Source organism: Sus scrofa, chromosome 5 (genome assembly GCF_054392235.1).
Source record: "Sus scrofa isolate SSC_HxYL_T2T_F1_AM1 chromosome 5, Sscrofa_HxYL_maternal_Yorkshire_Landrace_v2.0, whole genome shotgun sequence".
Taxonomy (NCBI): Eukaryota; Metazoa; Chordata; class Mammalia; order Artiodactyla; family Suidae; genus Sus; species Sus scrofa.
In genome coordinates, this window is record NC_139387.1 from 36,606,130 (window position 1) to 36,619,886 (window position 13,757).

Sequence of the window (13,757 nt, forward strand, 5' to 3'; positions counted from 1 at the left end):
CCTCCATATACCGCAGGATTCAGCCCCAAAAAGCCAAAAAAAACAAAAAACAAAAAAAGACAGACTACAAGCCTTAAAAGGGTATGTGGATATTGTCTGCTAAAATTGTTTTTCTTTTACTTAAAGGCAATAAAAGCAAATAATGAAACTTGGTATTGCAAAAGCAACTGGGGAAACATATCCTCAGCTCCTTAAGGAAATACTACTGATGTAAAGGTATGCAAGTGATACATTTGTAGGGAACCAGCCAAAGCAAAGGGCAGCACCTGCGAGGGCAAAAGAAACCACATAATCCCTACACAGACCTATTGCTCTAATGAATCAAAACTGAAACATTCCTAAAGGATAATTCAAAATATTGTTTTCTTTGCTGTCAAAAAAAATTGAGCCATGTTCATTTATCATTTCTGTCAACTCTTATACTTTGGAGAAAATTACTAGTAATGGTTCTTGCATTTTAACAAGTAGAACTGAGAAATGGACTGAGTCTGCTGAAATCTTAACCAGGGTATTCTGAATGCACAGGAACCTTATAATAAAGTACCTTGATATAACTTTACTTCTAGTAAGCTCCCCCCATGCTTCAAATGTGTCATGGCTACTTCATCACCTACATGACAAAATCTTCATGCTAAACACCTCTTCCTCCTGTGTTCTCAAAGTCCTTTATGCGTATTTCCTTTAGTACTCATTTCATTCTTCAGGAATTATTGCTCCTGTCACTCTCCCCTACTAATCTCTGAACCCCTTGAGGTGAGGGAGGATGTAGCATTTCAACATTGACTCCACAACCTGTCCTGAGTATGGACTAAGTGCTGGGCTGAGTAGATGCCTGGTGGCAAAGGCAAGCGAGGAAGTTCCCACACTCAATGTGCGCACAATCTAGTTGAGAAGGCCGACCTCCTCCTATATGAGAAATTACTACCATCATAGTGGTATGATCTATGCCATACTATACGAACAGGACATAAACTGAAGGGGTGGTTCAAGAGGAGGTCCTATCAGTCCTGAGTGTAGGGTGAAGCTGGAATGAGCCACAGAGAAGGCTGCATTCCAACCATGTGGGGGTAACCTCACTGTTTGACAAACCAGAGGATGACCCTCCATGTACACAGTGACCCAGGTTTATCTGACATCAATTTTTTTTAATTTTAATTTTTTTAATTACATAAAACTCTATTCAGTTCTGTTACTGACATTCAAAACTCCATGTTTTAAATTGACTTTATCAGCAATCTTTGTTAATAATCTTTGTGCCGATGTTATATTTTATGAATACATGATTTGAAACTTCCATAATCCTAAACTAAGATGAAAAATGGGAGGTCGGGAGTTCCCGTCATGGTGCAGGGGAAACGAATCCGACTAGGAACCATGAGGTTGCGGGTTCGATCCCTGGCCTTGCTCAGTGGGTTAAGGATCCAGCATTGCTGTGAGCTGTGGTATAAGTTGCAGGTATGGCTTGGATATGGTGTTGCTGTGGCTGTTGCATAGGCCAGCAGCTGTGGCTCCAATTAGACCCCCAGCCTGGGAACCTCCATATGCCGTGGGTGCGGGCCTAAAAAGCAAAAAAAATAAAAAATAAAAAATAAAGAAGAAAGAAAGAAATATAGGAGGGTGATATTTCCAAAGTAAGGTGTTCTATTTGAAACAGGAAAAACATCAATGATGTGAACTCAGTATTAAAAACAATCCTTACAGCCCCAAACCAGAGCCACTAAAAAGGATATAAATAAACCATACCAAACTCAACTAAAGCAACAAACACACCCTTTTCCAGGTCAAGTAATACCATCAGATTATATGATATAAACACTGTGAGCAGCATCTTTTCCTTTCTGGATTTCTTTTCCCAAATTAGGAATTCAGCTAAATTGTTTTAAATTTATATGTAAGAAATTTCAAACTCAGAAAACTGAGGAATAAAATACTCCTTTTCCCCCAAAATCATCCCCCCAAAATAAGTAATCAACTTATACCCAGAAGTCTGTCAAATTATAGAAAGTTTCTCAAATGTCACACTTTATCTTGAAACTAAGTCCTATTACTGGAAGACACATGAAAAGAAAATTATCTCAACCAGTGTGGTTGGGATAATTAGAAGACTCAGTCTAGAAAAAAAAAAAAAAACAAAAACATTTAACACAGATCCAGTAGTTATTCTGAGGATGGGACTTAACAATTGCAATTGCTGATTATTACTTAAAAACAACCCTTTAAGTGAGCATTTTACAGAATAATAGTGCCATTGATTATAGTATAGAGATAACAAATATATAACCACTGGATAAATAAAACCAACTACCTTAATATTATGTGAATGCAACCTCAGGACTTAGGATTAAACATCCAGTGAAGAGACTATAAATAGATTCAAAAAGTACAATATCTCAAACAACAAAGAGGGAAATGAAGATGCTATGTGGACTAGAAAACTATAACATGATTCAAAAACAGAACTAATATTCTAATGATAAAAAAGTCACTGATGTCCAAGTACAGTTGAAGAGTATGAATCATGTTTCATGAAATGTCAGATGTAGGAAAATGAGGCCACCTACAGTAATTGTCTTTCAGGAGGGAATAAATGTAAGATTTAAGTAAAATATGGCCTATATTAAATGTCTCTGACCTGGTCAACTAAAACTGTCATCACTAACAGTGATCACTAACCTCTTAGCTAAAAATCCTTATACTTCTCTAACTTCAATTTGTTTTTTGAATAATTTTGACCATGAGGTTAAGGCAAATTATTCCACTAGTTTAAATATTTTCAATCAATCACCAACAGCAACCAATAAAATAGTAAATCTTGAAAAGACAGATCTTAAATTAAAAACAACAAAAATGTTCTCTGACATGAAGGCAGGATAAGGACTGTCACCTTATCACTTCAGACATAACAATCATCTCCGTCCACTAAATGTTTAGATCTGAGGCCTAAATACCAACTCATCTTAGTTGAAACAAGTCTTAGAGACTAAGAGATAATTTTTCCAAAACAAGGAACTTCTCATGAACCCAACCTACTGAAGTAACCAAAGGCAAAAGGCCAGTGGCTAACACCTATCAACTGGTCACACTCACGCTCTATGGCCACATGCTATGCCCTACCTTTGTTCTGCTTTTCCTTCTTCCCCAACAGACTCCTAGACACAGAGCTCCTCCCCAAAGTCTGGCATGGTCAGAAACTGCTGGAGTTTAGTTTTTGGTCATGGCTGCTTTCAATGCTCACATTTTGAACTTGATTTCACCAGGGTAAATACAGGAGTTTTCCCCCAATAATAACCAGGGCAGCTTCAAGTTTGGCCATTCACTCTGCTTATATTGACTGAGCCATGCTCAAGTAGGGAAGGAGAGAGCACCACAAGCAGCCATGGTGGATGGAGTCAAGTAACCTCCTAGGACAACAGTCAGGGCATAGGAGTCACTAGGTCTGGGAGCTGCCAGGGCCAAGCCATGGTGGATGGAGTTAAGTAACCTCCTAGGACAACAGTCAGGGCATAGGAGTCACTAGGTCTGGGAGCTGCCAGGGCCAAGAGCCAGCGGCTGAGTGCTAGAGGCTGACTACGTGTAATTGTTAGCCATGGTTTAAAGTCTGGACCTAAATAAAAGATTCATTCCCCATCCAAATCATCACTCTCTTTATAATGATGGGTGGGGGAGCTTTTACTAATGTCTAATCTAAAATGTTCTCATTTAGCTTATTCACTCAGAGAGGAAAGCAAACCATCAAGATATAGTTTAAAAGATGCAAACTATACAACAACCAAAAAAAGCTCTACCATTTATCCTTTGGCTGTAGGAAGCTAGTACTAAACTAGCACTTCCCAATTCTAGGATAATCCTCTCCCTCCAACCTGTCCTTAGGAGCCTTAGAATTTCTCCCATATGTCAGGGTATCCTAACACTGTAACTCGAACCTCTACCAGCACAGGCCACTCCTTCTAGGGCTGACAGTGGGTGCCAGTCAGACAAACTAATCTTGAAAAATGTAATCAATCAACTTTTAGTTGAGAGAGTGTAGGTCTGAAGGTTATAGAATTACCAAATCTATGTAACTCTATAAAGCTATAATTCTATAAATTGACTTCATTAACATAAATATTTGATTTAAAAATATTTTAACTTTAAAAACCTTATAATAATTAAATACTAATCTCTAAGGAGCTGGTTGGTATATATAAAAAAAAGTAAAACACATTGATAAATTATATCCTAACACATACAATTTTAAATTTCTGATACTTTTAGTGCTATTACTGTAACAAAAGTCTTTAAATTGTAGGAAACTATTGTGATATTAAACTGATATCATATCAAAGAAAGTGTGGACTTATTGAATTTATATACTCACCTGATTTGGTATGTTTTCCTTTACACGTGTCCAAGCCCCAGCTTTATATAAATACTGGGATGGGCTCAGAAATTTTGCTCTATATTCAGAATTCACCTTCCTAACAGAAATGAAATGAGAGTAAATATTTCACCACGTTGATCATCTAAATAACATAATACTTTTCTTATAAACTACATACCCAAGCCTTTGATGTTTCCAAGGAGTAACCTTCTTTTTAGGCTGGTTTGAGTCTTTTGATTCCATCTCTGCTTCTAATTTTAAAGGATCATCTGTTTTATTACACTAAAATGAAAATAATTTAAACTTTTTATGCTCAATATATGTTACACATTAAAGTGAAAACACAAATGTTATAAAGCATACTTGGATACTGAATTACAATTTTTTTTAGAAGCTTTAACTACTAAAGATAACATAGAAATCAACAAGCAAGTTTTGAAATTAGTATATCTGTTAGTTTCTTGAAATATATAGCTCAGGACATGGTTTAATTTTCTAACAATAAAAATTTTAGATACTTGGCTAAGAAAAAATTTTAATTAACAAATAAACACCTAAATAAATAAACTTGATGTTACTACCTATTGAACATTGGCGTTTTCCCTTGATATTCTAAATTTACATTTAACTGTTACAACGCAAGGTTCCAATGAGTAAATCCAGCACATTGATTTATTGAATAACTTAACTCCTTTTTCTCTTTGAGAATATCGTAAGTCCAAAAAAGAGTATATTTGTATAAATTATACATATATATAATTATGATTTATATATACATATGTAATTTTTACGTGTATTTATATATGTGTGTAGATATATAATTTTACTTTCAATCATATAATTTTTATTCTTAGAATCCATAAAATGTCAGGTATGACATATCAGCAGATTCAAAAATAGGACTTATCCCCAATTTACCTATAATTTACATTAATTTTAACTTGATGCTGCAACTCAAACAGCTCCAGTTTCATATTTTCACAAAGTAGATGTTTAGCTATCCCAAGGTAAGTCGTGTGAATTTCACTAGCTGTAATCTGAAATACTAAAACTTTGGTTTAAAATACATGTGTGTATGTGTGTTTCGGTCTGATTTTCTTATTTAAAGTATACATTTCTATTACCACTATAAGCCCTGGAGCTTACTTTACTATAAGGCCAATCATTTGATATTAGATGTAGCAGACTTATCTGCTGTATTGCTAAGCATTCATCACACTTATAATATTTAATTATGTATGTTTATGTCTCCCCACTGGTCCCAGAGCTGCTTAGGGCTCAGTGTGGTTATCACTGCATTCTCAACGCCTGGCTTCTACCAAGTGCTCAATAAACATTTGACATTTAATGAACAAACAAGTTAATGAACTAGCTAAAAACAAAAATCTCAAGTGATGATAAGTAAAAGAAAATCTGTAAAGTTCCAAGTGGCAGTAAGTAGAGTTCCAAATCATGAGGACTGTATTTTGTTAAAAGAATTGACAAATACCTTCTTTTCAGGAGATATTATTTCAAAATTTCTGTTCTCCTTCAAATCATTTCTTAATTTTGGTTCTTTCACTGGAGATAAACCCTTAAAATTTCTTTTGTACTCAGTTTCATGGATGACAGAGTTACCTTTGAATTGTGGAACAAATTTGCTTTTATTGTGGAATACCTTAAAACAAAAATTACTATAGTTAAGTTTTTTTATTGGTTAAATACACAGAACTTAGTTCTTTAATTGTTTAAAATTTCACATATAAAGTTGAATCACAGGATACAAAAAGGGGAAATCATATACAGCTATTTGTAATTTCATTTCACATGTCTAATTAACATCCACTGCAACAAAAGCAAATATGGACAAATGGAATTGTACCAAAACAAAAAAGCTTCTGTACAGAAAATAAAACAATCAACAGAATGAAGGAACAACCTATTGAGTGGGAGAAAATATTTGCAAACCACACATTTCAAAAGGGGTCAGTATTCAAAATATTTAAGGAGTTCCAACTCAATAGCAAGAAAACAACCTGATTAAACATCAGCTTTTTATGCCTTGGCAAAAGGCATAAAACCAGACACATAGATTAAATGGAACAGAATAAAGAGTCCAGAAATAAGCCCACACATACACAGTCAATTTATGACAAAGGATATAAATGAGGAGAGGTCTCTTCAACAAATGGTGTTAAGAACACTGGACATGGAGTTCCCGTCGTGGCGCAGTGGTTAACGAATCCAACTAGGAACCATGAGGTTGCGGGTTCGGTCCCTGCCCTTGCTCAGTGGGTTAACGATCCGGCGTTGCCGTGAGCTGTGGTGTAGGTTGCAGACGCGGCTCGGATCCCGCGTTGCTGTGGCTCTGGCGTAGGCCGGTGGCTACAGCTCCGATTCAACCCCTAGCCTGGGAACCTCCATATGCCACGGGAGCGGCCCAAGAAATAGCAGCAACAACAACAACAACAACAAAAAGACAAAAAAAGACAAAAGACAAAAAAAAAAAAAAAACACTGGACAGCCACATGTAAAAGAACCAAACTGGACCACTGCCTTACACTATACAGAAAAATTAACTCAAAATGGATTAAAGACTTCAATATAAGCCCTGAAACCATATAACTCTTCTAAGAAAACATAGGCTAAGCTCCATGACATGGCCTTGATGATTTATTAGATTTGACACCAAAAACAAAGGCAACAAAAAGCAAAATAAATGAGGCTACATCAAACTATTAGGTACATCCGTACAGCAAAGGAAATCATCAACAAAGTACAAAGGCAACCTATGAAAGGGGAAAGAATATTTGCAAATCATATATCTGATAAAGAGCTAATATTCAAAATTATAAAGAACTACAACTGAATAGAAAAAAAATCTGATTAGAAATGGGCAAAGGAACTTTTTTCCAAAGAAAACATACAAATGGCCAGTGGGTACATGAACAGGTGCTCGATATCACTAACTTCAAGGAAATAAATCAACTTTACAGTGAGATTTCACCCCACACGTTAGAACGGCTAATATCAAAAATATAGAAGATAAACAAGTGTTGGTGAGGGTGCAGGGAAAAAGGAATCCCTGTCCACTGCTGGTGAGAATGCAAATTGACAAGGCCACTATTGAAAGCAGTATGGAGGGTCTTCAAAAAATTTATAGAACTGCCATGCGACCCCACTTCTGGGTATATATCCAAGGGAAATGAAATCAGTATCTCAAGAGATATACGCACTCCCATGTTTATTACAGCATTATTTACAGTAGCCAAAGTATAGAATCAATTTAAGTGTCCATGGACAATTGAATGGATACAGAAAATGGAATATAATTCAGTCTTAAATAAAGAAAATCCTCTCTTTTCTAACATGGATGAACCTGGGGAACATATGCTAAGTGAAATAAGCCAGGTATAGAATGACAATGTAGTGAGTATTGAATGGTATGATCCCACTCACATGTGGAAACTGAAAAAACTCATAGAAGCAGAAAGTAGAACGGTAATTGCCAGAGACTGGGGGACGGGGGAATGGGGAGATGTTAACTGAAGTGTACAAAGTGTCAATTAAGCAGGATAAATCAGTTATGGAGATCTCAAGTACCGGATGGTGACTACAGTTAATAATACTGTACTGTATACTTAAAATTTGCTAAGAGGATAGATCTTAAGTGTTCTCAGCAAGCACATAAAAAATGGCAACTATGTAAGGTGATAGATTGCTAATTAGCTGGACTGTGACAATCATTTCACAATGAATACATATATTAAAACTTCACATGCACACCATACGTATATAATTTTTGTCAACTATACTTTAATAAAACTGGAAAGAAAATTCAAAGGTCAACTTTCAATACTCATTACTATGTTTTGAATAATAATTACTATAATCAAAATTATGCTTAAGCCAAAAGAAATAATGATCCACACTTTTCTCCATTAGCTTTACAAGGCAGCTCTGTATCAGCTCTACAGGTTTTTTTCCTCCTTGACATAAATGTTTTTATTCCTGTAACAATAAAAAATTCTTAACATTCAGAACATCTGACATATGCATTTGCTCAATTCTTTTCCTTTGCTTGCTTATTTTTAGCTTAAGGCAAGGAAAAAGGCAGGTAATTATTATGTTTCTATTTTTGTTTCCTTTTATCCTTAGTATTTCATAATATGTTTTCCATTTTATGATATATTACCACTGTTTACAAAGAGAATAAATGGAAAAGATATGGAATTCAAATAAAGTATATTATTGCTTCATGTGCTTAATAGTATACATTCATACAGATTACAACCAAACAGTATATCTTTTTAAGTACAGCATAACCTCAAGGATTTTTCTGCCAAATACTGTTCTAAGGCCTTTACATATTAATATAAGACATCCTTTCAGAAAACAGGTGTCTTATAAGCTGAACAGCTCTTTTAGAGGTTCTCCATCAACAAGCATTGAAAGTTTGTCACAGAGCTCTTCAATCCACAGACCTGAAACTGATAGGCTTTCAACTAATGACGAGCATTTGCTTAAAAATAAATTCTTTAAAACCATCACTAACAAAAGCAATAAAGCTAGTAGTGAAAGTACCACTAGTGATTTATATCATACTTCTGATACTATAAAAAACATTTCTACACAATGCTTTCACCGAAACATGTAAAAGTTGTCAATAGGGCTTTGATTTGAACCATCTCTAGCTTTTTTTTTTTTTTTTTTTTTTGTCTTTTTGCTATTTCTTGGGCCGCTCCCGCGGCATATGGAAGTTCTCAGGCTAGGGGTCTAATCGGAGCTGTAGCTGCCAGCCTATGCCAGAGCCACAGCAACGCGGGATCCGAGCCACGTCTGCAACCTACACCACAGCTCACGGCAACGCCGGATCGTTAACCCACTGAGCAAGGGCAGGGATTGAACCCGCAACCTCATGGTTCCTAGTCGGATTCATTAACCACTGCGCCACGACGGGAACTCCCATCTCTAGCTTAAAGGTAAAATATTCTACAAAACCTGAATCATCACAACTTTCAGGCTGCAGGTAATTTTGTAGGTACACTTTCTATCCAAGAACACTTGGGAGCCAGCAAAAGAAGTATTGTTTCTATTCACTAGGTTCATTATGTTATTTTATGTGTTTCTAAAATGTTAGATAAATTTCAGTTTTTTAAAAATGGAATAACAAGCCTAAAGCTGCTCAATTTATAGGATAACATTAGTCTTATTGTCTTCATATATGATGACATGTTACTGCCTTGCTGAATCTAATTATCCTCTCAGTCCTTAGAGGGGTGTATAAAGTATACAGGTGAGTGAGAAAGAAAAGACTAAACTGTCCTGAGCCTCTGGGGATACTCTAAATGGAAATATTTGCCACCTAAACCCAGGAGTATGGTTAAGAACATAAATGCGAATTAAGAGTCTAAGAACTGTCTAGAGAATGAGCAGTAAAAGAGCAGACTGTGTTAAGCAAAGGTGGTCCAATACGAAAATTGTGCAAGGATACAATGAAACCTAACATCATATTTGACTACCATTACAGCTTTTGAATTTTATAAATAGTTAAAATGACAATTCCTATGACTGCTCACTTTACATAAGGGCAAAATTATACATCTGTGTCACTTTCAACCTATTCTGTACTTATTAAAATAATTATCCCACATGTATAACTGATTCACTTTGCTGTACACTTGAAACTAACACAACACTGTTAGTCAACTATACTTGAGTAAAATTGTAAACAAATATCCAAAGCAGTTACGCTTTTCTTAGAAGACAGAAAACATGCAGTATATTAGTTAATGAAACACATCAGAATAAAACCAATTTAATAATTTTTAATAAATACAAAAAATTTTACAGCATGCAAAAACTTACCAGTCCTCAAGTTTTCATTACCCTGTCTCATATTTAGTATATGTGATGGATCTGGCAACAATGATCATCAGTAGCCTAGGACAGTATAATATTACTACTATAAATCAGAAGTAATAAGATGATTTTAGCAAAACTCTCATTTTCACTTTTCTAGAACCTACCTCCAGGCCTACTTAAGCATCTAATTTCTTTCAGCTCTTAGTTCTATGTAAATCTGCAACACTAGGTTAGATGATGATACTCAAAAATGCACTGCATCCATTAAACTACCTGATTGGCTGCAAAAGCTGGAGCAGTTTCTTTAGGGGTCTTCCAAACAAACTGCCTTTGATATTCAGAATTTCTCAAGGTATTACGTGTGGGAACAACAGTCAATCCAGCTTTCTTCCGGAGAAGTCTATCCAACTGTTAGGGACAAAAAAAAAAAAAAAAAAAAACCCCACTCAAGGTCATTAAAAATTTCTATTTGAATTTTTTTTCACTGTAGTAAAAAACATAGAACATAAAAATCTACCCTCAATGAAATTTTAAGTTTATATAGTACAGTATTGTTAACTATATGCATTGTTAATATAGAAACTTTCTTCAATTGATAATCTTCCTTTTAAATCGTCAAATTTAAAGTTGTCCTTTTAAATCTTTTCTTAATTAAGTCAAGGAATTATTATGCATCCCAGCAAAAGATAACATTTCTTAGTCCCTTCCTACCCTTATTCATAATTGAATCTATTACTAAGAAACGATAGCACATTACCTCATCCACATTTGGCTTCTGGGACACCCCTTCCCACCAGACTTACATGTCACTTTCCTTGACTCCCCTGTTCCCCTGGTTTTCCAACACTTCTAAATGTTTCTCTGTAGTTCCAGTCAGCAGTGGAAATGAAATGGGGAGGAAGCAGTGGAGTGAAGAAGAATACGGGAGGCAGTGAGGTGTCTGCACGGGTCTTTGCAGCCTCTGCTTATGTGCTCACAGGGACCTGCCAGAGGCCAGCTGGGACATAAGAGAGCAAAACTGCAAGATATTTGAGATCCAGCTAGACGTCTCCTTCCTTTTGCATTTTTTTTCAGTTGAGACTGTTTTTTTCTGCTAGTACACAATAAGAAATTGAAAAGGGCCTAGGTGTAAGTCAGCTCACCATCCCTGCCAGTAGTAATGGCCTACTATTCCCCTCCTCTGTCTCAACTTGATCTCTCCCTTAGGACTCAGGTGCTGATATATGATAAATAAAATCCAGAGGCAAACTGTCCACCCAATGAAGGGAGAGCCTGATATAGCCAGTACAAAATGGCAACTATTAAAAACAGAACTAACTCATAATAACTAAGGTCAACAGACTCTTATCAATGATTCTACAGACATTAGACAAGAAAACAACAATGGAAAAAATTTAAGCACAAAATGTAATACTACTGAAGCAATGATGAATTTTACAAAGAATTCTATGCTTCTGGGAGTTCCCATCATGGCTCAGTGGTTAACAAATCCGACTAGGAACCATGAGGTTGCAGGGTTTGATCCTGGCCTTGCTCAGTGGGTTAAGGATCCGACGTTGCCGTGAGCTGTGGTGTAGATTGCAGATGCGGCTTGGATCCCGTGTTGCTGTGGCTCTGGCGTAGGCTGGCAGCTACAGCTCCGGTTGGACCCCTAGCCAGGGAACCTCCATATGCCGCAGGAAGTGGCCTTAGAAAAGGCAAAAAGAAAAAAAAAAAAAAAAAAAAAAAAAAAAGAATTCTATGCTTCTGAAGTGAAACAGAGTGAATATACCTACCCCATCATCTACGTTTTCTGAGAGAAGCTTGGTAGAATGTTCCAGTTCCACATTTTCACTAACTGGCACATGGTTTGCTGCTATATCCTCCTTATTTTCCACAATGTCTGAAGCCCCTTCAGCTCTGGAGTCTGCAGAGTGAGATCTGGTTCTCTTGGGAACCCTTGAAGCTTCTAGTGCTAGAACTCTTTCTTGGTTAATATCTTCTTTTTTTTCTGCCTCCTGTGATTCTGGTGTTCTGGGGCCTTCAGGTTCTGGTGATAGAACCACATCCTTCTCTGACGTAGCTCCATTCCACTCAAGAGACTTTGAAATCTGTGGGTCGTGGTGAGGAACTCTTCTTTTGGAAATAAAACTTGGCTCTTTTGTGATTCCTATAGAATATAATATACAAAAATAGCAGCATAAAGCTACAAAGACAACTATCAATCACACTTTTGAGAGGAGAAATGGAATTTAAAACTCAGTTGAGATACACAAACAATAACTTTCAAACGTAGGATTTTTAAAAAGTGCAGTTTTTCAACATAAAATCTTTACTTTTGCTTTAAAGAAATACCAGAAGTTTGACCATAATTTTAAATTGGGTCACAATGTTCGAGTTATCCTAACACAAGCCACTGGAAGGGCAACGTGATGGACCTGGCAAGCCAGGTGGTATGTGTTGCCTTCGTTTCTAATTACTTTCCTGTGCTACTTAACAGAACAATGGGTCCTGGTACTGCCAAAATCTGGAACTTTTCACAAAGCTTCTCTTATGCAGAGCAGACCAAGATGAGAAGGGATGAGATGTCACTATGCTAGATCTTGGTTCTCCATTTGCCTTAAGTTCCTGAGAAGTAGAGAGAATAAGCCCTTTTAACAAGAACTAAGATACTATTTCTCTATATTTCTGTGGGGCAAGAAAATGTCCAAAAAACTTAACCTTCTAACCAGGTAAGAGGAGCTGTGTGGAACAACAGCCACTGAGACACTGTCCTAGTTTGGAGCCATTCTTTAAACAGAAAACTGTGCAGGGTGGAAAAGAAAGATTAAGACTAGAAGGGAAGGGAAGGTGGACAGACAATCTGGTGTAAAGTAAAACCAGAGTTCTTTAGCCTCTGTCATGGATGTTGTGGCCATTGAACAGAGGATCCCCACTCTTACAAAAGTCTCCCCTAGACGATGGTCTTCAAACTGGGTGCATATGCGTCTGAAGGCACATAAAAACATTCCAAGGGGGAAGCAGAAAAGGGCAGCTGAAGGGAATTTCTTTCCAGATCCAAACTTCTACACGTGCTACTTCCTGACACTGATCTGCCAAAGGGCTATGTCTGCCATCTGCAGTTTCTTCTCTCACCACTCCTTCCGTAAGCACCCCTTTCCAATTTCACAAGAGAAAAGACATGCCTCTCAATCACCCTATGGAATTTTAAAAAATATCATAGGAGGGGAGGAACACAGGAGGGACAGTTCAAGAAAGCACAACTCCTAAGAGAGAATATTTGTCAGCAAAGCAAAGAAGGCAGAGATTAGAAATAACAAAGGAATGGTGCCTTATTTCATCCAGCTCCACACCTTCTCCATCCACATATCTTAGAATTAAAATTTAGGTGTAAGGGAACCATCATGTGAAATGCATGTATGCATATTGACACATTTATTTGAACCAAAAAGTAAAGTTAGACTTTTTTCTCAGAGAAAATAATTCTAATTTACCTCATTAGCTTGCCATGAAGACTGACTTTAACCATTAAATGATGAATATTTACATTAACTGAGCTAAGTTGGCAGCTCCA

General features: G+C 36.5%; 1 protein-coding gene across 3 annotated transcripts in view; it reads right to left on the reverse strand.

Moving 5' to 3' along the window:
* MDM1 (Mdm1 nuclear protein) overlaps positions 1-13,757 on the reverse strand; it is a 32,652-nt gene that overhangs the window by 15,749 nt on the left and 3,146 nt on the right. For 2 of the 3 annotated variants that reach the window (XM_084956313.1, XM_013997708.3), the window contains exons 3-7: positions 11,980-12,353; positions 10,478-10,612; positions 5,850-6,017; positions 4,539-4,642; positions 4,358-4,457 (exon numbers count right to left, since the gene is read on the reverse strand). In XM_084956313.1, coding sequence (XP_084812439.1) covers positions 4,358-4,457; positions 4,539-4,642; positions 5,850-6,017; positions 10,478-10,612; positions 11,980-12,353 — 881 coding nt within the window. Of the gene's footprint in view, positions 1-4,357; positions 4,458-4,538; positions 4,643-5,849; positions 6,018-10,207; positions 10,283-10,477; positions 10,613-11,979; positions 12,354-13,757 lie in introns of those variants that run through there. The other variant, XM_084956315.1, reaches the window with a different exon arrangement.